At 41.4% G+C, this 23,515-nt stretch overlaps 1 protein-coding gene across 4 annotated transcripts in view; it reads left to right on the top strand.

The window, feature by feature from the left end:
• nvl (nuclear VCP like) overlaps nucleotides 1-23,515 on the top strand; it is a 50,578-nt gene that overhangs the window by 17,189 nt on the left and 9,874 nt on the right. For 3 of the 4 annotated variants that reach the window (XM_028603516.1, XM_028603518.1, XM_028603519.1), the window contains exons 15-17: nucleotides 589-810; nucleotides 19,768-19,872; nucleotides 22,797-22,859. In XM_028603516.1, coding sequence (XP_028459317.1) covers nucleotides 589-810; nucleotides 19,768-19,872; nucleotides 22,797-22,859 — 390 coding nt within the window. The remainder of the gene's footprint in view (nucleotides 1-588; nucleotides 811-19,767; nucleotides 19,873-22,796; nucleotides 22,860-23,515) is intronic. The other variant, XM_028603517.1, reaches the window with a different exon arrangement.

Raw genomic sequence — 23,515 nt, forward strand, 5'->3', positions numbered from 1 at the left:
GAAGCATATTCCCCTCTCAAAGGCATGAGCTCCTTCTTGTGAAATAATTCTAGTCAAAACACAGAGGGCTCAGCCCAGTTAACTTTAAAAGAGACAATCAAATACATTAGAGTGAGCTGTGCCTAATTATATACACAGCATATACTATATAAATATACTATATACATAGCATATAGTCTAAAAAAGACAAAACAAAAATGAACAAAACAAAAACACCAGCAACAAAAAATAATATATAACAAAGATATACAAAATCATAATGTTGCACTTGATTTTATTTTTTCCCTAGGACATAAACAACTACAGTTGGCTACTAGCAACTGTGTGGAGGAGGGGTGGGGGGTGGTGCGCCATCACTGAAGGCTTGTGTCATGTGGATGCGCTGACAGTGTTGTCATTACTTAGAATTCCTCATGGGGGCGGCAGAAACTACGCGCTATAATGTAATTTTTGTACCTGTCAGTTAGTCTGAGAGTGCTAGCAGTTTCGAGTTCTGTGTTTTGAATTTTGGTACTGGGGTCTTTTTTTAAATTGGTGTCTATTTCCTGCTTCCCTTTGTCATTCTAATGAATTGTGTTATGGGTCCAGCAGGGGGAGCTCTGGCACCTGCTGCATTTGCTGAAAAGCACTGAGACACTGTCGGAGGAAGAGCTGGCCAGCCTGCGCATCCTCATGTCAGACTTCAAGGCCTCTCTGGTCAGTATCCAGCCTTCAGCCAAGAGAGAGGGCTTCGCCACCGTGCCCGATGTCACCTGGGAGGATGTGGGAGCCCTGCAGGACATCAGAGAGGAGCTCACCATGGCCATACTGGTAAACACACAGCACACCTTCATGTTTAACATCCATCATCCAGATGGAAAGAAGCTGCATCCTTGACTCTGGGATCTTTACCTTTTGTCAAACTTTAAAAAAAGTTATTGATTAAACTCCCTGAGATGAGCTTTCTCATTTTCATATAATTTGTCACACACACGAAGACCCTCTCACCTGTGTTTACAAACTGTAGTTTGTTTTTTTTAGATACATTTTTTATTGTGTTTTTTTTATATTTAGAACATACAAATACAATTGAACAAAAACCCTCTCCCACCCCCCCCACCCTCTGCGGTCTCGAGGAAAACAAAAACAAACAAACAAAAACAGAAATCACACCTTACCTAGTCACTCTCCTCTTATTCTTGTAATGCTGAGGTCATTACTGATACTTTTGCTGCTATGTTTTTCCATAGGTATATACTCGATGATTTGGCTTTGTTAATCCTTGCTGTAGAGAGCTCAAGCATAACTGTCTAGAAAATACACCAACCACTGTTTAATACAAAGTGAGTGGGGGGAGATCTGCTGGTGATTTGGGTTCTTGGTTGCCCAAAAATCATATTCAAAGTTTATTTGTTTATTAATATTAATATTCGAATATATTCGAATTAGGGCTGGGCGATATGGACCAAAAGTCATATCCCGATATATTTTGGCTGAATATCGATATACGATATATATCCCGATATTTTTTTCCGCAAAGTGAGAGCAAATGTTCAGTCAAAGCCAAAATCAAATATGACATGTCACAAGTAGTTTCATAGAGACAGTTGCAAAATCAAATAAATAATAAACCGGTTTCTTCACCTGGTTCATGATTAAATGCTCAGCTGTTCAAATAACAATAAAATGTAAACCTAAATACTGTGTAACAAATCTCCATATCTCTCAAAGCTCCATATTTGTGATTCGTTCCAAAGGTCAATTAAGCTTTTGATATTAATATAATCTACTTTGTTCAAAATGTAATGCCTCATGCCTGTAAGCCTAGGTTTATAGTCCCATTCTTCCACTTGATACTGCTTCCACTTAAGTAAACTAAAAGATGAACTATCGACTACAAAACAAAGAAACTAATTAATGTGTTAATACAAAGAATATTTATTATGATCGGTTCACAGATCTGAGTCCAAACGGAAACTTCACCCTTCTGAACTAAGAGTTTCTGCTTCAAGGTGAAGTTTAAAACAGACTGAAATGTCCAGGCTCATTCCTCCACTATTTATTTCTGTATGTATTTATGCGTTACATGTAATTTTAACGGGCACTGAGCTCCAGATCCTGCAGCCGCAGACGGTCTCTGCTGCCCCGCTGTAGCTTCTCTCCGTCCGCCTGCCGCCGGCAAACTTATTGGAACTTTCCGCCGATATCGACATACAGGTCGTCCTGGACTACGTGTAAGATCCTACCGATCACCACTCTGTCTTTGGCTGGTCCGATCTGGATCAGCGGGGACCGGCACAGCAGCGAGGCAAAGCTGTGTTTTTCCCGGGGGAAGAGACGCTGCGGCCGGCCACGGAGCTCTCCGCCTCCCGCTGCCGCCGGAGCTCAGATTGCTGGTCAAAGGCGGCATACATAATCATAAAACACATTGTCACCTGTTAAATGTTATTCATTGCTGTTTGTTCTTTTCATTTCCTCTATCGAACATAATTAAGCAGTACAAAACTCCGGCATCTTTAGCGTTGATCTGAATGCTTCGGACCCCTGTTCCAAGATGGCGGCGGTTTTGACGTATGTTTAGAACCTCAAGGCGACATCTGTGTATATATCTATGGGAGCAAGGATCACATTTGAACTATATCGATATATGCGATATGGTCTAATTCCATATCTCATTTAAAAATATATCGATATATTTTTAATATCGATATATCGCCCAGCCCTAATTCGAATATTTATTAATTTGTTCCAATATCATTATTTTTTTAAAGTTCGGAGTCAAAGCCCTAGTTCTTGGAGCAATGGGAAATGTTGTCCCAAACTGTCTCCCAATTAATTGCATTCCCCTCAGGGCTCAACTCTCGCTCCCATTTCCTTGTTATTGTGAGTTCTCCTATAGATAACAGTTTAGTATGCTAAACTGTTGCAAGTATCTATCTTGGACGCTAAGGCGGGTTACACACTGGATGCGAAAGCAAGCGTGTCAGCTGCGTGGTGTGTCTGTTTATATTTCGGCTCCCATGTTTACAGGTTAGAGTTACACACTGCCTGCGTGACACGCTCGAGCCGCGCCAAAAACGTGTGCCTGTTAGAAATTGTACCGACGCCTATTTTTCACACGACACGCAAGCGTGTTGGAAGCGTTTTCAGACAAAATAGAATAGGAAAATATGTTTATATGTCGTTTAGACACAAATACATATTAATAAATGACATGCTTGTTTGAAAGTCTCTAGGTTTTGATATAAATGCAGATATAAATGTATAAAAACGCAGGCAGTGTGTAATCGACCCAATCCTCTCACAGGAAAATCAACAAACCATTTAATGACTGGGTGTGCCTCAAGACTTTTTCCCCATGGTACTGCATAACATTTTAGGGCTGATCTTAAGCGCAGATACAAGAAGAAGGATGTCCTGCGGACCTCAAAACTAGCTCTTAGGTCTTCAAAACTCAACACACCTTTCTCATTGAATAACTTGTTTACAGTATAAATGCCTCTGTCACTCCACTGCTTACAAGCAAAGGGTTTGTTACCAGACATTAAGTGTGTATTGTGCCAAATTGGGGTGTTCAAATGCCACTTGTTGATGTAGAATAGTTGCTCCTCCACCTGTTTAAAGTTAGTCAATGTGTTGGTGATAATAGGGCCATAGGTTAGCATACATTTTTTTTGGACACACACCTGCAAAGTCTTGCAGTCTTTGACTTCCAGTGAGGTTTTGCTCTATTTCTCTCCATGGGACTGTAGAAGAGAGGTCCATCTACACTCTGAGGGCCCGTAGCTGAAAGGCTCTGTAGTACACTTTAAGGTTGGGGAGGGCCAAGCCTCCCGTGTTTGAGGTACGTTGAAATTTATCGGTGGGGGTAAGGGGAATCATTGTACCAATTGGCCAGATCCCTTTGAACACTACTTAATATAGTTTCATAGTTGTCCTGGACAACTCGCTGTAGGGATGCGTGTATGGTGATGCCCAAATATTAGTGGTGCAACGGATCGTCATTGATCCGTAATCCGTTCGGATCCATATCTTCGGTTCGGTGCACACGTGATCCGCGGATTGATTTCTGAAAAAAAAAAAAAGTTCAGTCCACACACAGCGTGGTCATGGCGAGCGGAGGAACGGAGGAGGTTGAACGCCCCGCGTCATTTAAATCCCCACATCAAGCACGGCCACGCATTTGAAGAGACATCACCCCGGTGTTTCACTGACAGGAGTGAAAACGAAAGCTGCTCAAGAACCGCTTATCACCGCGGCATTTAAGCAGCCCCTTGTTGCACAATCAGACCGGGCTAAAGCCATCACAAACGCTATCGGTGTGTTTATAGGTGCAGACATGAGGTCATATTTGGTTGTGCAAAACGAGGGCTTTAAACACATGCTGAAAAGTGCTTGAGACACGTTACGACATCCCGTCGCGCACCCACTTCAGCGAAATAATTGTGCCAGGTCTTTATGAAGAAGAAAAAAGTTGTGGATTAACTATCCCGAGCATCCTCTGTTACGCTCACGACAGACGGGTGGACGTCCAGGGGAACGGAGAGCTATGTGACGATAACCGCTCACTTCACCACAGCAGACTGGGAGATGAGAAGTCCGGTGCTGCAGACACGCCCCCTCTACGAGAGTCACACAAGCACTCATCTTGCGCAGGTACTGACAAAGCAGTGGAGGAATGGAAGATAAAGAGGCCCAGTACTAGTAATATCCCAGTCACAACTGATAATGCCAAAAATCAAATAAATGCAGTGAATGAGGCAGGACTGGGCCCACAGATTGGGTTATTTGCACATGTAGTGAATTTGGCATCACAGAAGGGAATCTCGGTCAATAGCATGGACAAAAAGAACAAACTTATGTTTATTTGTCTTGTCTTTTTTTTTTTTTTTTTCTTGATCCGAAAATTGATCCGTTGCACCCCTACCAAATATGTAATTTTGCTTTGGGTAGGTATTATAACCATAATGGTTGATGCCACATGCCTGTTGTTTAATAAAAGAAGGTTAGATTTATTATTCCAGTTCATTTTATAGCCAGAGATTGAGCTATATCCATTGAAAATCTTAAGAATTTTTGGAATAGTCCTCAAGATCAGCAATGTACAACAAAATATCGTTTGCAAATAATGATATTGAGCTGCTACTGGATTTAATCTGGATATTACAGATTTTATTTGGCTTCATGGCTTGGGCTAACGGTTCAAGAGAAATTGCAAATAGCATAGGGGATAACGGACATCCCTGTCTTGAACCCTGCTTAATGGGAAATGGCTGAGAGTGCAATCCGTTGGTTGAGACTATGGCCGTGGGATTCACATATAGAGTGCTCACCATGTCAATGAATTTGGCCCCCAAACCAAGCCTTTTCCTTATCCACTGATAAAACTGCTGCTGTTGTTGGAAGAAGAAGCCGTAATCCTTGCTAGTAGGTTTGTGCATCCTCCATATATCTGTAAGATGGTGGGATTCCACAACTGCTTTAAAGGGGTGATATAATGATTATATGCAGTATTTCACACTGTTCCTTAAGGTCTCCTAATAAGGTATGGAACATTGGTTGGGCTGAAAATTACACAGGCTAACCCTGTGTAATGGCTCTATTTGGAACGACAGATTTTCTTCCAAATATGGTATGCTCATGAGTATTTAGATGACTGGTTGAGGAACCACTCACACAATACATTGGAGACGATACAGCAGGTCTCATATTTCAGACAGACAGACAGAGCTGCGCACACCCAGACACACACTGTCTGTGACATGCTCGGGCGCGACCCACGGCAGCTAAAACAGCTGATACAAAATGCAGTTTCGACACTGTCATGTAACGTTTCCCTTGGGACATAAAAAACCTGCAAAATGCAGTTTTGACACTGTCATGTAACGTTTCCCTTGGGACATAAAAAACCTCCACCACAGAATCACAACTTGCATCGTAGCTAGTAAGCGTGGAGAGTGAACCCCTGCAAGCCTGTCCTCTGCCAGTGCCTCCCAGCGTCTGCTCGCTGCGTTAGATCCACAGCTCCCTCTCGTCTGATATACTCGTTTGAAACACTTTTCTCTGGGCCAGTAAGGTATTCCGTTTTACAGTCTGGAACACTGCGTTTACAACCGTGGTTCATTTTCAATATCCTTGGAAAAACTTCCAAACGTTCTTCTTTCTAAAGTACACAGGGCAGCTTGTGTGTGAGATCCTGACAGAGCTCCAGCTCAGCGGGTCTGTGAAGGGGGAGAGGCCGACAGGGAAGGCAGCAAACCCGGCCAGCAGCCGCCACCTGTCCCAGCAGATTGTGGAGCTTGTGAAGTCCGACACTGTCTTACCAAATTTGCAATTAGCCATACATTTTGTAAAACGGCTCATTTTTGAGCTTTACATAGTTGATTTCTCATATAAAAAAGTCTCAGAAGTGAATTTATTAATGGAATAGCAGATCCAATCCAATTTTATTTATAGAGCGCATTTCACAGATAAGAAACCAACAAAGCGCTTTACAAGGTACATAAAAACATACATTGGGTAAGGTAGTCCAGCACAGGCAAGCAGACATCTGCGCGACCTAGATTCAGAAGACTAGCTGGCCTCAGGTCAGTGGTGTAGCCTATATAAATGTTGGGGCATGACAAAGACTAGAGCGAAATGCGGCTCATTGGGATTTGCCCGTTTTTAGAGGCAGTTTCAAATTGTGAGATTTGCAGAGGAAAGAGGTGTCAATGGGATTTTGAGGTTCTATGTACACTACCGGTCAAAAGTTTTAGAACACCCCAGTTTTTCCAGGTTTTTATTGAAATTCATGCAGTTCAATGTCTTATTGTACTCTGAAATGAAGGAATAGAACAAATTTAACAATTGAAGTTAAAAAAGAAATCATGGGATCAATTTATAAACCAAAATGTATTCTAAATCTTTGACTCATCAAAGTAGCCCCCTTTGGCAGATATAACAGCTGAACACACTCGTGGCATTCTTTCTACAATGAAAATCAAATATTCTTCAGAAAGTTCTTCCCAACTCTGTTGCAGAAGTTCCCATAAATGTGTGGCACTTGTAGGTTGCTTTGCTTTCACTTTTCTGTCCAGTTTATCCCAAACCAGCTCAATGGGGTTTTAGTCTGGGGACTGTGCTGGTCACTCCATGTTTTTAAGCTTTCCATCTTGTTCTTTTTTGCTAAGGTAGTTCTGGCATAGCTTGGACTTATGTTTTGGGTCATTATCTTGCTGTAGGATGAACCCCTGACCAACTAGGCGCATACCAGAGGGTACTGAATGGCGCTGCAAAATGCTGTGGTAGCCGTTTTGGTTCAGGGTGCCTTTCACTCTGTACAAATCACCGACCCTGGATCCAGCAAAACAGCCCCAGACCATCATGCTTCCTCCTCCATGTTTGACAGTTGATGTCTCACACTGAGGAACCATCCTTTCGCCTACTCGACGGCGTACAAAAATCCTGCGTGATGAACCAAAGATTTAAAATTTTGATTCATCAGTCCATAACATCTTCTTCCAGTCTTCAGTAGTCCATTGACGATGTTTCTTGGCCCAGGCAAGCCTCTTTTTCTTATTCTGACATCTTAGCAATGGCTTTCTTGCTGCAACTCGACCTATCAAACCTGCAGCTCGAAGTCTTCTCTTTACAGTTGAAACTGAGACGTGCTCATTACGACCACTATTAAGCTGTGCTTGAAGCTGTTGTCCTGTGAGCTGCCTATCACGCAAGCTGTTAACTAGGGCTGAACGATTAATTGCATTTGCGATATCGCGATATGTTAAAACGCAATTTCCTAATCGCAAAGGCTGCGATTTGGTCACATGACTCGCGAGAGCAAATCAGTCTGCACTCCGCAGAGAAAGCATCAACTTGGCACCCCAACGCTACGCCGTACCTTGAGCTGATCTCTGTCATTCAAACAACTCTGAGTTGAAGTTTAAAACTTTTACAGCCATTTTACTAAAATGAAGGGTTTTGTTTGGGCTTGAGTCCATACATGCAGTTAATGGATACAGGCACACAGAACTGAAGGCTCGGTTGGCAACGATTAGGTCTGATATGGCGTGGAGAAGCTGCCACTGAGAGGGATAACAATCGGACCGATGAATGATGTTTGGGGAGCTTTCACAGCAGCGTGGCCGTGGTGTTTCAACGGTTTTATTAGTACTAGTACTAATAAAACCGTTATTGTGACAGCCCTAGGGCTGTCAAAATAATGCGTTAATTTCGATTAATTAATCTGAGAAAAAATAACGCGTTAAAAAAAAAATAACGCAATTAATCCATTCCATATTGACGTTTGACCCGGAACAATTCTAGCCATTATTTGACTGTAAAATGAAGGAGGGAGACGATGTGCTGCCTGGATCATTGATTGGAACATTTAGGCTGAATCCCATTCCTCCCCTTAACCCTAACCCTTTCCCTTAACACTAGCCCTTGTCCCTTGAACCAAGTGGCAAGGGCTAAGGGGGGAAGCCATACCCCTAAGAAATGGGACACTACTTGGTTACGGTTACGTCATCAAGCATCGTCGGTACCTGGCTGCTATAAGTCACCAGAGGCGACAAGTTGATCACAAACTTCCGAGATGCCGTCTGCCAGTGTGTGCATGTCGATTGCATTGTTTTTAGTGATTTTTTTGCTCACCAGCTTTGTCAGCCGCTTTACACCAAAAGCTTTTACCTTGTTAACACAATTATTATTTCAGTATGAGTCAATGTTTCCAAACAGTGCTTAGGAATCTCCCCAGTGTGGGATTAATAAAGTCTCTTATCTTAATACATCGAAGGTTAGACCCCCCAATAGTTAATTCAAGTTTGAATTGCACAAATGACTGAATGAATGTAAATGGGCAAAACAATATAGCTTTATTCACCAGAATAAAAACAGGATTAGTCAGTACAAAAAATTACAAAAAATATACAATTGAAAACAGGGAAAGAATAGTGCAATATCAAGTGTAGTCTGAGATTTGAATATTTAAATATGATTGTAGTACAAGGCTGTTCAGTGCAATGGCAATAATATTGGAATAGTAAAATATAAAAAATATAATTAAAAAAAAAGGCACTAAAATGTATGAAACTCAAAACACTTTGCAAAAACAGTTGCAAATGGCAACCAAAACCAATAACAACTATAGCTTCTCAAGGAGGGACAAGAACCGCTCTGTCGTGGCCTTGTTCTCGGCCTCGCTCTCCTCGTGGCGCCTCTGCTCCTTATTTGACTCCTCAGTGAGGAAATCCAGGATGGGATTTCTCTTTCTTCTCTTTCTGGGTGAGGGACTTGGCAGTGGTGAACTGCTGGCTGCAGAGCTGCTAGCTGGGGATGAGGGCTCACCAATCGCCTAAAAGAACAAGATAGATCTTGATTTACAATCCACAAATGTTTTTGACCATGTCATGTGGAAATGATATGTGTGTGTGTGTGTGTGTATATATATATATATATATATATATATATATATATATATATATATATATATATATATATATATATCGTATTGAGATTGAAGATGCAGATTTTTTTTCTTTAACAGAACATCACATACCTTGTATTTTTGTTTCAGATTCTCCCACTTCTTTGCTGCCTGTTGGCCAGTCACTTTTCCCTCCAAACCCATTTCTTTCACCAGCGTCCTGTATCATAACCAACAACAATGTAAATGAACAGGAATGAATTACAAATTACAATACAGTAACAGTTACAAATATACAGTACTAATACAATAATGAATGTATGACTCACTCCCATAGTTTTGCGGCATATTTTGATTTTAGAAACTTTGGTTCCTTTTCAGTCCGAAAGAAGATCAGCTGCCGGGTTTCCTCTGGCGTCCCTGTGCGATACAGGATGTACAGTAAAACGTCAAAATAATATTTATATGAATAAAAACGTTTCAATAAGAACATGGTTGCAACTATATATGTACAGGACTGTAGAGCACAAAACAACACCGTCGTAATTTTTAAAACTAATCTTTAAGCCGAAAATACTTACATTTATGGGTCTCTCTGGTCGACCTGGCAGCCATGTTCCCTCGTTGCGCAATGTATCTGAATGACCCTAGCCGGCCAAGTGAGCTCGCGTCCTTACTTGGTCAGAAGGGACCTCTGGCCCTCACCCTAGGCCCTAACACTCGATCAAGACGAGGATTGGGACAGCACTAGCTCTCACTCGAACGCGCACAACAAGGGTTAAGGGAAAGGGTTAGGGTTAAGGGGAGGAATGGGATTCAGCCTTAGCTACTTGTTACTTCTTCCTGCCAACCCTGGCTACCGAAATCTGGTACCACTGATATGTCTGCTCTTCTCTCTGATGCTCTGAAACGGACGATACAGGCAACACAAACACCGCTGCAAGTTAACACTATACTCGACAGCAGCTAACGTTAGCCTACCGCTAGCTAGTAGCTGGATTAAACACTGTTAAATTGCTGACAGCTAACGCTAAACGGTGTAAAGTTTGACTGTGTTTTACTGTAGAAGATTCAACACCGGTATGTAACAATCTGCTAGCCTGACAAGCCAGCTGCCACTAGGGTGCGTCTAGATTTCTAGGCTAACAATCTGCAGCTGCTGTCGGAAAAACAACACAGACGGTGCGTTCAATGAAACTGGTAAACTACATCCTCGTGGTCCATTTGAAGTTATTGTAAATATCCGTTTCCCATCTGGTCGTTGTTTTTGTCGTTCAACAGCAATTTACTAGTGAAATAAGTTATTGTTATAGATTATTATCAAATCATTTAATTTTGACCATATGGCCATAGCAATAAACAAGCCCTTCTTTAATGTCACCGACTGTTGTTTAGTAGCCTTCTTTTTTCTTTTCTTTTTTTACTTTCTTAAAAAATATCGGTTCAGGCACCGTTAATTATGTATGCAATTAATTAATTTCGATTAATTAATCACAGAGTATGTAATTAATTCGATTACATTTTTTAATCGATTGACAGCCCTAATTAGTACAGTTAATCCCACGGCAAGACCACTAGCAACTAATCGTTACGATAGCCTCTCTGAGCAAGTGCAATGTTGACTGTGTCATGCACACGGCACGCAACTTCACGGGGGGGGAAAAAAATACACGTATGTATATATGTATGTATGTATGTATACATACATACATACATACATATAAACACTATATTTTTACTTATTTAACTGTCTAGTGTGTAATCGTGTGTTCATATTGTACAATGATTTATTGTTTGTCTTTGTTGAAGAAGACAAAGAGCTTAAAAAAAATTATTTTTCAATTAGATTATTTTCAAAAATCGTTCAGCCGTACTGTTGACTCTCAGAAACTTGTCTTCTGATTCTGTTGTGGCCAGGCTTTGGGTCTGCCAGACCTCTTCCTGTCAGAGTTTCCCAGTTTCTAAGTGCCTTTTGATGGTGAAGAATATATTATAATAATAATAATAATAATACTCACTGACACCTTGACTTTCTTCGCAATTTCTCTGTAGGAAGAAATTTTATGATTGTGTTTATGATGGTCTGTCTCTCTTCCATTGTTAATTGCCTTTTTTCCCGCCATTTTTAAAGCAACACACGACTTTCTGCAGTACAATACTGTTCAAATAATGCTCATGAGGGTATGGTACCACAGTGTGTTCCAACAATACTTTTATACAAACAGAGGGGGTTGTAAGTAATCCAGACAAGTTGGAACACCTGTGGGAATTGGTAGCACCAACTTTCAAAGCTTGATCAACCTCCATTGCTGCAGAACAGCTTTACATTGTTTATCCATTTCTTGTTCCCTGAAAAAGGCCTTTTTGTAAAATACTGAAATGTACATTATTTTTTAGTTTTTTCCTACTCCTTATTGTGGTACACATATAGGACTGGGTATCGTTCAAAATCTTTCGATCCGGTGTCAATTTCGATACCTCAGTTTCGATGCCGGTTCCTAACGATACTTTTTTCGATACAATATGTTTTAAGCTCCATTTCAACATCAACAAAAATACATTAAACACAAAGCTTTTATTTTCCACCTTAATTGTGAATCAAAACGGTTATCAAAATTAAAAAATTCTGGTAAAACTGCTCACTCACTCATAACATTAAAAGTGCCTTCCCTTGCAAGCTCAGCCTGTCAGTCAGTCAGTCATCAGGGCAGAGAAACCAATTCAATTTTATTTATAGTATCAAATCATAACACGAGTTATCTCGAGACACTTTACAGATAGAGTAGGTCTAGACCACACTCTATAATTTACAAAGCCCCAACAATTACAGTAATTCCCTCAAGAGCAAGCAAAGGAAAATCTCCGTCTTGGGAAGAAACCTCGGACAGACCCAGGCTCTTGGTAGGCGTTTAATATATCCTAGATATCCTAGATTTCTGACAGTAGTGCTGGAGGCCAGGGCAATACCATCTAGAGTAGCTATATCTTTAGATAATGAGGTTTGGAGGTGTTTAGGGCCCAGCACAATAACGTCATTGTAGGTCATCCAGGATTTTATATCTTTAATGCACGCTTGAAGTTTAGCTAAATGACTGGTTTCGTCTGGTTTGATTGACAAGTATAATTGGGTGTCATCTGCATAACAGTGAAAGTTAATGGAGTGTTTCCTAATAATATTACCAAACCACCATTCAGCCTATTTGTCTAAGAGGAAGTGTAACGTCAACAGCACCGCGACCATAGACACATCCACGGGTCCACGACCTCGACCGCTTTTGGCTCGCCGTTAATATCATATTGCAGCAAACACTGTCTGCGTGAAGTTTTGAAAAACTGTAACCACACTTGAAACCAACCGTGACTTTCTGTGACTTCAACAAAACTGCAGACAGTTTGCTCCGTCCGCTAGGGGTGGGCGATATATATCGTTTACGATAATATCGTCGTTAACGATGTGCAAATTGACATTATCAAGTATTTAAATTACTTAGAAAAAAACACTTCAAAACACGTATTGGAACGCTACACATTCACTAATGTCAACAAAGATGGCGGCGCGCGGTTGTGCAGCGGCTACTAGCTCTCCTGTGGGTGTATATTTATACAAGTACAGCCACACTGAACTAATCAATATAGGACTACGGTACAACACAGCTGTTACGAGAGCCTTCCAGGCCGCTCACAACATCCCAGAGGACACAGCCAGACCGGGCGCTCCAGGTTGTTGTCGGCGCTATCACTCCGAGCTAGCTACCGGCAGGATGAGAAAATAACTTCGGCAAGAGTCAGACCAGAGGCGGAGGACTGCATTTTTGTGCATAATGAATGGAGTACCAACCGCAGGATCGTTGCCCCGCACGGCTCACCTGACCTGGATCCCTGTCGGTAATATACTGACTCATTTTATTTACCACGAAAACGGCACACTGCCGTCTACATAGCCCCCGATGCTAACGTTAGCACAAGTTTGGCTCACTGCTAACCATAGTGAACAAACTGCAGCGCAGGGGGGAGGGGATACATATTGTAACAGGGGACTTTAACAAGGCGTCCTTAAAGTCTGTACTCCCCAGCTTTTTTTCCAGCATGTAGATTGTGTTACTAGAGGGAAGAACACTCTAACATCAAGAAAGCCTACAGAACTGCTCTTCTCCCTCACCTGGGCCAGTCAGATCACATCCAACTATTCCTGATCCCAGCATAAGTCCCGGTCAGAAGGACTATACAGCCAAGTAGAAGGACTATCAGTACCTGGCCTGACACTGCCCTATCACAGCTCCAGGACTGCTTCCAATAAGGACATTTATTATTAGGATTTCATCTTGCTTGTATGCTGCACAACTTACATTACAGCAGAGGTGTACAACTGAATGTGTACTGAGAGTTCAATGTTCCTACACTAGTTCAATTAGTATAGTAGTATTTTGTCTTTGAATTGTTTTTACTTGAATACTTAAATTTAAAAAAAATAAATAAGAACTGTTTTCATTCAACATTGTGCCCATTATTATCATCAGTGATTAAGTTATTCAGACTTTTAAAAACACTTTTTAAAGGATATTGTCTAATTATTGTTATCGTCAAAAATAAAGGTATCAACGTTCGGTACCCAGCCCTAGACATATATAAGATATCCTGCCTGATAAGTCTTTACTTAAGTCTTTTGTCTACAGTGAGTGCGCATTTCCGTGACAGTGCACAGCGACAAATGCGCACTGTTTTTCCTTCTTAAGAAGTCCTGGAATTTAACTCGTTTGATCGGCCCGTTTAGCCCCCTGATGTTAACTGAAAGGATTGAAAGCTCAGCCATCTTCAAAATTTACACGCATATGTGTCTCGAGTACCCTACCGGATTTTGCTGACAAATCTGTAGCCAAGGATGAACTGTTAGCTCTGAGCAAGGTGTGACAAATATATAAAAAGTAAAATAATTCCCCTAACCCTCTGAGTCTGCAGACCTTCTCCCCTATTTGTAAGATGCGTGACCACATCAAAGGCAGTTTGTGCAAAACTCCAGGTCCTGTCTTAAGTCACAGGTTAATTGAAACAGGTCTAGTGAATTCTTATGTTAAACATAAACAATATTATAAACACCTTCGAACAATTTCTGGGCTAAGCTATGTGAAAAACAGACCAATCTAGTTGGAACAATAAGCAGACTATGAGCTGAACAGACCGTATCCCTCATGGTCTTTCCGTCTAGCTTAAATGTTAACAAACCTAGACTGTAAACTGACCAGCCAGCATTTATCATGTGTTTTCAGTCTGGTTGAGTGTCCCTTTAAAGCTTAGTTACAAAACTTACATAGCGCATCCTCAGGATTCATCACGTTCCCTTTTTTTCAGCCCGATTAAGTGTCCTCAAAAGTATAGATTGTAGACTAAGTAGCCAGCATTAATAATTTCTTACAGTCTGGTTAGATGTTCCAAAACTTAAACACCGCGTCCTCCAGTCAAATTCGGTACAGTGGCCCAAATACCGTTACCGGGGATTTCCACTAGATGCGTAACGGCTGCGGACCGGCTCCGCTGCGTGCCGGCTGCATGCTCCGCTGTCCGTCAATACCCACCAGGTCCGGATTTGTTGCGGAACGGCTGCGACCATGACTGACAGCTGTGATCACGAGGACCCACAAGTTCTTGCGAATTTGGGTAGAATAGAACCTCAAAACCAACAGTTTGTTTCCATCCAGAGGAGTGGAAACATTCTGTGCTGTGTTTTCAAGGTGTAGTGCAGGGAAATATGATCCGCAGTGAGCACGGTGTATTTTATTTAGCAAATTAACCGGATATTTATTTTGTTTCTGTGCTCGACTTCCTGTCCCGCACTATCTGCCGTGTGTTGAATTGCTGCGAAGCTCTACGTCGTCCGTCAAAAATAGAAGCTCTGCGTATCTGCTCCGGAGGGCTGCGGACTGACAGAACTGGGACGGAATAGGGACGCAGACGTTCCGCAGTCTGTGGAAATGCACACATTGACTTTAATGGAAACCTAATGACTCCGTCGACGTTCCGCATCCAGTGGAAATTGCCGGTTAGTCCCATTGACATATATATATAATGGACCAATAGACCCCGTTGCTCTGGACGGAGACCAGTGAAGGCTATTAGAAGCACTTTTCCTGTGATCTCTTGCTTTACTGCGCAGCCTCCAAGTGACAGAGACAACGTGAGCAACGTGTCTGAAAGTTGTAAATCTTCTGGTAGCTGTGCCGAGAGAAATCTCAATCATTTCCAATGTTACAGAGACTGAGAGTGTAGGTATATGTAAGGAGATAACATAAGCACAGGCTAATTATTGCTAACTAACATGCTAGTTAACATTAGTAATTAAACCTAAACAGCTAATGTAAGTCGAAACTGCCCTGCGAGCTTCTCCTGTACTATACGGTAATTCCTCTACTATGCGACAGTAAGTCACTTGCACTTCGTACACTATGTACTTACTTGCATAGTGCGTAAAATTTGACTGGTATTGTCTCAAATCACGCACTGCCTTATGTACTTACCGGAAGTGACGATCAAAACATCTGTCCTCCTCTTTCTTCTTCTGTGAAATTGTGAATTATACCCAAGGGGGTAAGCTTCGCTTCAGAACGCGAACCTCCGATGGCACCATTTTGTTGCTACAAAGCGATCACCTCTTGTTAGCATTACACTGACCGCAATTTTTTTTTTTACGTCACTTGACTGCGAATAACTTTACATCTGAAGCGTTTAAAGACTCTATTTGTCCATTGTTTATTTCTAAAGAAACACGACAATGTATAAAAGGCTCCATTACCTTGTACCTCACGTTATAGCTCCGTAGCAGACGTTTTTGTAAAAATAAGCTAACGATTGTGTCATAACCAAGTGACTTACTGTCGCACAGTAGAGGAATTACCGTATAGTACAGGAGAAGCTCGCAGGCAGTTTCGACTTACATTAGCTGTTTAGGTTTAATTACTAATGTTAACTAGCATGTTAGTTAGCAATAATTAGCCTGTGCTTATGTTATCTCCTTACATATACCTACGCTCTCCGTCTCTGTAAGATTGGAAATAATTGAGATTTCTCTTGTCACAGCTACCAGAAGACTTACAACTTTCAGACACGTTGCTCACGTCACATTTACGTTGTCTCTGTCAGTTGGAGGCTGCGCAGTAAAGCAAGAGGTCACCGGAAAAGTGCTTCTAATAGCCTTCACTGGTCTCTGTCCAGAGCAACGGGGTCTATTGGTCCATTATATACTGTCTATGGCACTGCATTTACCACACTTCGACGATTGACATTTTGAGTGTACTCAAATAGTTAGTATAAGTACAGAAGTGCGCGACTTGAGACACACAATTGGTTATGACACAATCGTTAGCTTATTTTTATAAAAGCGTCTGCTACGGAGCCATAACGTGAGATACAAGGTAATGGAGCCTTTTATACATTGTTGTGTTTCTTTAGAAATAAACAATGGACAAATAGTCTTTAAACGCTTCAGATGTAAAATTATTCGCAGTCAAGTGACGTAAAAAAAATGGCGGTCAGTGTAATGCTAACAAGAGGTGATCGCTTCGTAGCAACAAAATGGTGCCATCGGAGGTTCGCGTTCTGAAGCAAAGCTTACCCCCTTGGTTAGTCCACTGGTGCGGAGTCCTCCAGTCACGGTCCTGGTGTTGTGCCAAAAAAAGACTGCCTGCCGAAATATGACGTCCCCCCCTAACTCAGAACAGCAACGTCTGACAATCACACAATTTGCTATACTTGCATGTTATGAGGTCTACTAAAAGTCCCGAAAAGTTTGTCTTTGTCAGCCTTTGCAATCCTGAGTTATGGGGGTGCAGTCCTTTTTTGGCAAGGGTAGCCTATATGGGACCTGCCGAAATGTGACTGCCTCCCCTAACTCAGGACAGCAACGTCTAACAATCACACAATTGGCTTCTGTATTTTTTTCAAACTTTTCAGGACTTTTAGTAGACTTCAGGTTTAGTAGTCACATTTATTACATTATTAGGCCTACATTTTATATACAGAACACACACACAAAGCGACGCACGGGTCTGCTCCAGAGCTCCGTGAGTTTGAGCCTGAACCATGTAGACTGTTAACAACAACACGGGAACTTAAACTTTGTGTTGCTTAAAACAACTAGGCTAATGACATTCGGGGCTACAATAAAAACATTTGGGGCTGAAGCCCTTCAAAAGTGACCTGGTAAATATTGGTGCACATAACTATTTAGACTGACCAACATTGCCCTCTAGCGGCGTGCAGTCGTATTTCGGCAGGCAGTCTTTTTTCGGCACAACACCGGCATCGAACGTAAAGTCCCACCGCCGCCCTCCGGTTCCTCGCGGCGCGGGGTGATCCGTGCATGTAGTGCATCGTCCTCTTCTATGCAATGTAATTATATATGGCAAATGTGAACCGTCTATTTCCGAGTTGTTGATCTTTTTTAAAGATAGAGAGATAGAGCTCACATATGAAATGGGGGAGAGAGGGTTGAAGACATGCAGGAAACATTTACAGGTCGGACTTGAACCCTTGAACTTCTGCATTGAGGAATAAACCTCTATATATGTGTGCCTGCTCTACCAACTGAGCTAACCGGCCGCTCAGATTGTTATTCTAAGTGTCTGACAACATTCAATAAGGATCCCTACTGAGCTAGACCTTTTTGTTAAAAAAAAAAAGAAGGATTTTACTCTTTAACTAGAAATTACTCAAACTCACCAGACTCCATTTAAATAGACAATGTTTTTACCCTCTATAGAGCCAGCATATTTTCACATGTAAATCGATCAATTAAGGGGTTTATTTCAACCAAACCAGAGTGGTGATTGTTGGAACAGTGGAAAGAGGAACCAAGACTGCTTCTGATTTTTTTGTGACTGTCGACTTTGAAGTGTTTTTATGTTGATACAGTTACTGTTTAATTAAATGGAGTTTAGCAATTTCGGGAGGTTTCATGTCAAACAAAAAGGATCTTCCTCTTTAACAAAAAGGTGGACCTCTGAAGGGATCCTTTCCATAATGTTGTCAGACACTTAGAATAATAATCTGAGCGTATCAGTGGTAAAAACAGAACTTTTAGTGGACGTAAATTGAATGTTTGCAACAGTAGTAGATAACTTCATTGTCCCCGTGGGGCAGTTGGGTTTGCGGCACAATCGCAAGGCACTTTATAACAAGACATCAGACATATACAAACAAATAATTCTTACATCAGACACTGACAGACAAAACATGAAGAATATACATCACACACTACAATACACTATACACCCTTGGGTATGGTCAGACCAGCTGGACGACTAGCTTATTCTGACTGATTTAAGGCTTTTATGGCTTGTGGTACGAAAGAAAATTAGGATCTGTGCTTGGTCAGAAGGGGTAGGCAGAAACGACGCATAGATGGCAGTAGTTTAAAATGTGTGGTCACATACAATGTTATTGGCCTTTCTCACCAGTCTGTCTTTGTAAATGTGTTCAATGCTCAGTAGTGTTATCCCAAGTAACTTGCTGGCAGTTAAGACTGTTTTTCTGATTGTCTTCAATTTCCCATTAACCTTGCATTTTAGCTTGTTTTGCCACTGCTGACGACAGTGGTCTTGCTTAATAGTGGACCAATTAAAAAAAGGAAATGTTGTTCCAATCAGTCACTTATGGCGTTTTTCCACTACATAGTAGCTGCTCGACTCGCCTTTTTTGGTTTTCATTATGAAAAAAAGTACCTGGTACCTGCCAACAGGTACTTTTGTTAGTATCGCCTCCGTCGAGGTTCCAAGTGAGCTGAAGCGATACCAAAAGGTGACGTGAAAACCTGCAGACTACTGATTGGTCGGAGAGAATCATCACTAATCACTTAGTCATTACTAGCGACAGACGGGGGTGTCCTGAACAAATAGTTTAGCTGTGTTTTTTTTTTTTTTTTTTGTTGCTGCCTCCAGCTTCTTTTGAAAAAAATTTGTCTTCTGGCTGCATGCAGAGAAAACCAACACACAACGTTCTGTGTGTGTGTCGCGGCAGTTTCCTGCGGCTTCGCTATGACGACCAGCCACGCTCGCCTCACGCATGAGGCTGCAATGGAAAAAGGAGGACGGGGCACCACGGCCGAGCTGAGTCAAGCTTGTAGTGGGAAAACTAGGGTCCAGGTTGAAGAATAACGATGTTACCCTTAAATACAAAATAAATGAATTCTTAAAAAAAGTAAGATGTGCTTCTCAAACTGTGAGCTGGCTGGTTCTCCACATATTATTGGATACAAATCACTGACATTCACTGTCTGTGACATCATCCACAGCTACAAGATGAACAGACTGGGTTCTATGGAGTACAGTGGTGGACTGGCCCTGGTGTGATCTGTGTCTGTGTCTGTGTGTGTCTGTGTCTGTGTCCTGCAGGCCCCGGTGCGGTCTCCAGAGCAGTTCAGAGCTCTGGGGCTCAGTGCTCCATCTGGTGTGCTGCTGGCTGGACCTCCAGGATGTGGAAAAACACTGCTGGCCAAGGTTCCCCCCCCACACCAACACAAATATTCCCAAACGTTAGCTGAGTACCACAGCACTGTTATATCTTTGAACAGTTGTACACTATCTAGTATTATGTAATTGTCTTTCAGCTTATCACAAATTTCATAAATTATTTTTAATCAAAATAAAGTTAGGTTCGGAAATATTTGGACAGTGACACAATTTTCATAATTTTGTCCCTGTGCGCTAACATAATGGATTAGAAATGAAATCATCGAGATGGAATTGTAGTGCAGACTTTCAGCTTTAATTTGAGGGTATTTACATCAAAATTGGATGAAGGGTTTAGGAATTGCAAACATTTTCATACATAGTCCCCTCATTTCAAGGGACTTAAAGTAATTGAGTCAAACGCTGTTTCATATATCAGAGAGAGAGCAGAAATATTAGGAGTGGCCAAATCAACAGTTTGGTACGCACCGGTGAGCTCAGCAGTACAAAAAAGCCCAGACGTCCACAGAAGACAGCAGTGGTTGATGATTTCAGGATCCTTGGTAAATAGAATAACCCCTTCACAACATCTAGTGAAGTGAAGAAGACTCTCCAGGAAGTAGGCATATCATTATCCAAGTCTACCATAAAGAGAAGACTTCACAAGAGCAAATACAGGGGGTTCACCACAAGGAGCAAACCATTCATAAGCCTCAAGAATAGAAAAACCAGATTAAGAGTTTGCCAGAAAACATCTAAAAAAGCCAACCAAGTTCTGGAACAGCATTCTTTGGACTGATGAAACTAAGATCAACCTATACCAGAATGATGGGAAGAGAAAAGTATGGAGAAGGCTTGAGACGGCTCTTGATCCGAAGCACACCACATCATCTATAAAACATGGTGGAGGCAGTGTAATGGCATGGGCATGCATGGCTTCCAGTGGCAATGGGTCTCTAGTGTTTATTGATGATATGACAGAAGATGGAAGCAGCCTCATGAATTCTGACTAGAGATCCACCGAATACAATTTTCTAGGCCGATTCTGATTTCCGATTTTTCATTGAGTTTGACCTGCTGATACCGACTTTAGCCGATTCTGATAACAAACATTTTTAACCACTTTACAGCGCACACACAAAAATGTATTTTCTATCTTTTCTTTAATAGAACATTTTACATTTTGCATAGAACATAATCATTTTGAACAGATAACTGATCGCTATAAAATAGAACTATATAAATTACTCCTGGTGTGGGAAATTCACACACATCTAAAGTGCAATGTTATGGAAGAACCATTTCCTTCTTTTCACATCCAATATCCAACTAAACTTCTGTATGAAAACAGGGAAAACAAGTAATGACAATAAAATAATATATATAAATAACAAATACAAATAAAATAAATATAGCCTTGTAGTATAAAGATATTTCTCAAAACACACACAGGTCTATTGCAATCAATTGTACATCAATTCAAGCGGTGTTTGAATGTCAACAGTAACGTTACCTGAAAACAGCGTGTAGTTCCTTTTTTAAGCAAGTTTGCTTTATTTGTCATTGTGCCTAACACAAAACTTAAGGCAGAAAGACCTGCAATCAAACAGCTAAAGACAGCTGCAGCCAAGGCCTGGCAAAGCATCACAAAGGACGAAACCCAACGTTTGGTGATGTCTATGGGTTCCAGCCTTCAGACAGTCATCGCCTGCAAAGGATTCTCAACAAAGTATTAAGAATGAACATTTTATTTATGATTAAAAATAATTTACTTTGTCCAATTTTGATGTAAATACCTAGCCTGGCCAAGAGCCCATTCAAGCCCATTTCCAATTTTTCCAAATCAAGGCACAAATCCCAACCGTTGAGGCGGGCTTTACACAATGATAGCGCAGCAACGGCAAGCAGCTTTTTGTTTACATTCAACATGACCGCCACCGAAGCGCAGCAACCCGTTGAAGTTGTCACTGCTACGTCACCCGTATCGTTGGTCTGATTGGTAGAAGGACCAATTGATCCAACCATAGCCTGGTTGGGAAGGTTCATTCACAGCCCTCAAAATAAAGCTGAAAGTCTGCACTACAATTTCATCTCAATGATTTCATTTCAAATTCATTGTGTTAGCACACAGCGCCAAAATTATGAAAATTATCACTGTCCAAGTACCTAACTGTAGATCCTGAATGATCAGTTTAGTCTTATGTCTATTGGAGGCCTATATATACAGTATCAAGTATCTCAGAAGCAGTCCTAGGAATGGCCAGGAAAATTTGACCAGGACTAAAACCGCTTCAGTCTTCAGAGAGCTGAGAGTAGGACTTACCCAGGGATTCCACCAGGCACAGATGTGCCACGTTCTGGCCGCGCTGTGGTTTTATTCATGCATCATTCCACACGACTCGCAGATTAAGTTGTTTTGGTCATTTTTCCTAGATGTTTGTGCCTCTACCACAAGTAAGTAGTCTCCATAATTAAAAGACTTCTTCCATTTACTCCAGTTATGAACAACAAGGATCAAAGATTTGTGACTGTGTATTAGTTTAAATAATGTAGTGATGTGATATACGGTGGGGATTCTTCACAGGGTGTTTATTCTGAAAATTGACCGGATGCTCTAGCCACTTCCTGTACAACGCCCCTAAAAAATAGACCTAGCGCATATTTTTTGTCGCGACTGGTGGAATCTCAGGCATTGTCTCGAGTGGCTGCGATTGCTCCGGTGTCCGCGCCGCCGCCGGAACACAGTGCAGACGCGCCTGGTGGAATGTAGGGGCCACGTATTAATTTATTAGTGTTTGATAATAAATCTTTAGCATTTTTACACAAAATCAAGTATTGTTCATGCATATATTAGTATTGTGTTATTAAAGGTATAGTTAAACATTTTTTAACTATACTTGTTATATTTGTTTCTACAAAGAGTCATTGTCTCACTGTGTCTCACTGCTGGTTTCTGTGTTGTCTCCTGACAGGCAGTGGCCAATGAGTCAGGCCTCAACTTCATCTCTGTCAAGGGTCCAGAGCTGCTCAACATGGTGAGTCACAGAGCTGCAGGGACATGTTGATGTCCTAGAGACTGCCTGTGCATTGTTGGGCGTTCGCACAGCCAACAGACTCTTGCTTATCAACCTTTAACCACATCTCTGAGAGGCTCATTCAGTTTGTTCTGCTAGCATCGCATAAGTGTGCATCAGTAGCTGGCGTTTCGGTTTATTGTGATGATTTGCTCCAACCTTTTATTAATTTGTTCCTTTTTGACAGCCTTTTTTTCATGATATCCTGCCGGTTTGTGTTGTTCTCTTTGAAGTAACCCTCGCACACAATATTAAAGATAATTATTAAAAGATCTTGGTGCAATAGTGCTCAACATTGACCACCCACTTTTTGAACGGCTCCGGTACATAAACAATCATAGACTTCAATGGTAGCAGCTCACTATAGCCATTTTTACAACAGCAAGCTCCACCAATCAGGGAAATTGCTGTTACGCTTAGGATTGTGGGTAGCATAGTACTTCTCCAAAACATCGCAAATAAAACATATTTTTCTTAAAACAAGGTTGATTTCATACGGATTTGTAGCTTCTACAGGAGCCCTTTTTTTGTGAAACCCTTGTTTCACAATTTTGTAGCTCGAGGTCAGTCTACTTTGGATGGTTTAGACTAGGGCTGGGTAATATCGATACCAATAC

This window comes from Perca flavescens, chromosome 17 (assembly GCF_004354835.1).
Source record: "Perca flavescens isolate YP-PL-M2 chromosome 17, PFLA_1.0, whole genome shotgun sequence".
Lineage (NCBI taxonomy): Eukaryota > Metazoa > Chordata > Actinopteri > Perciformes > Percidae > Perca > Perca flavescens.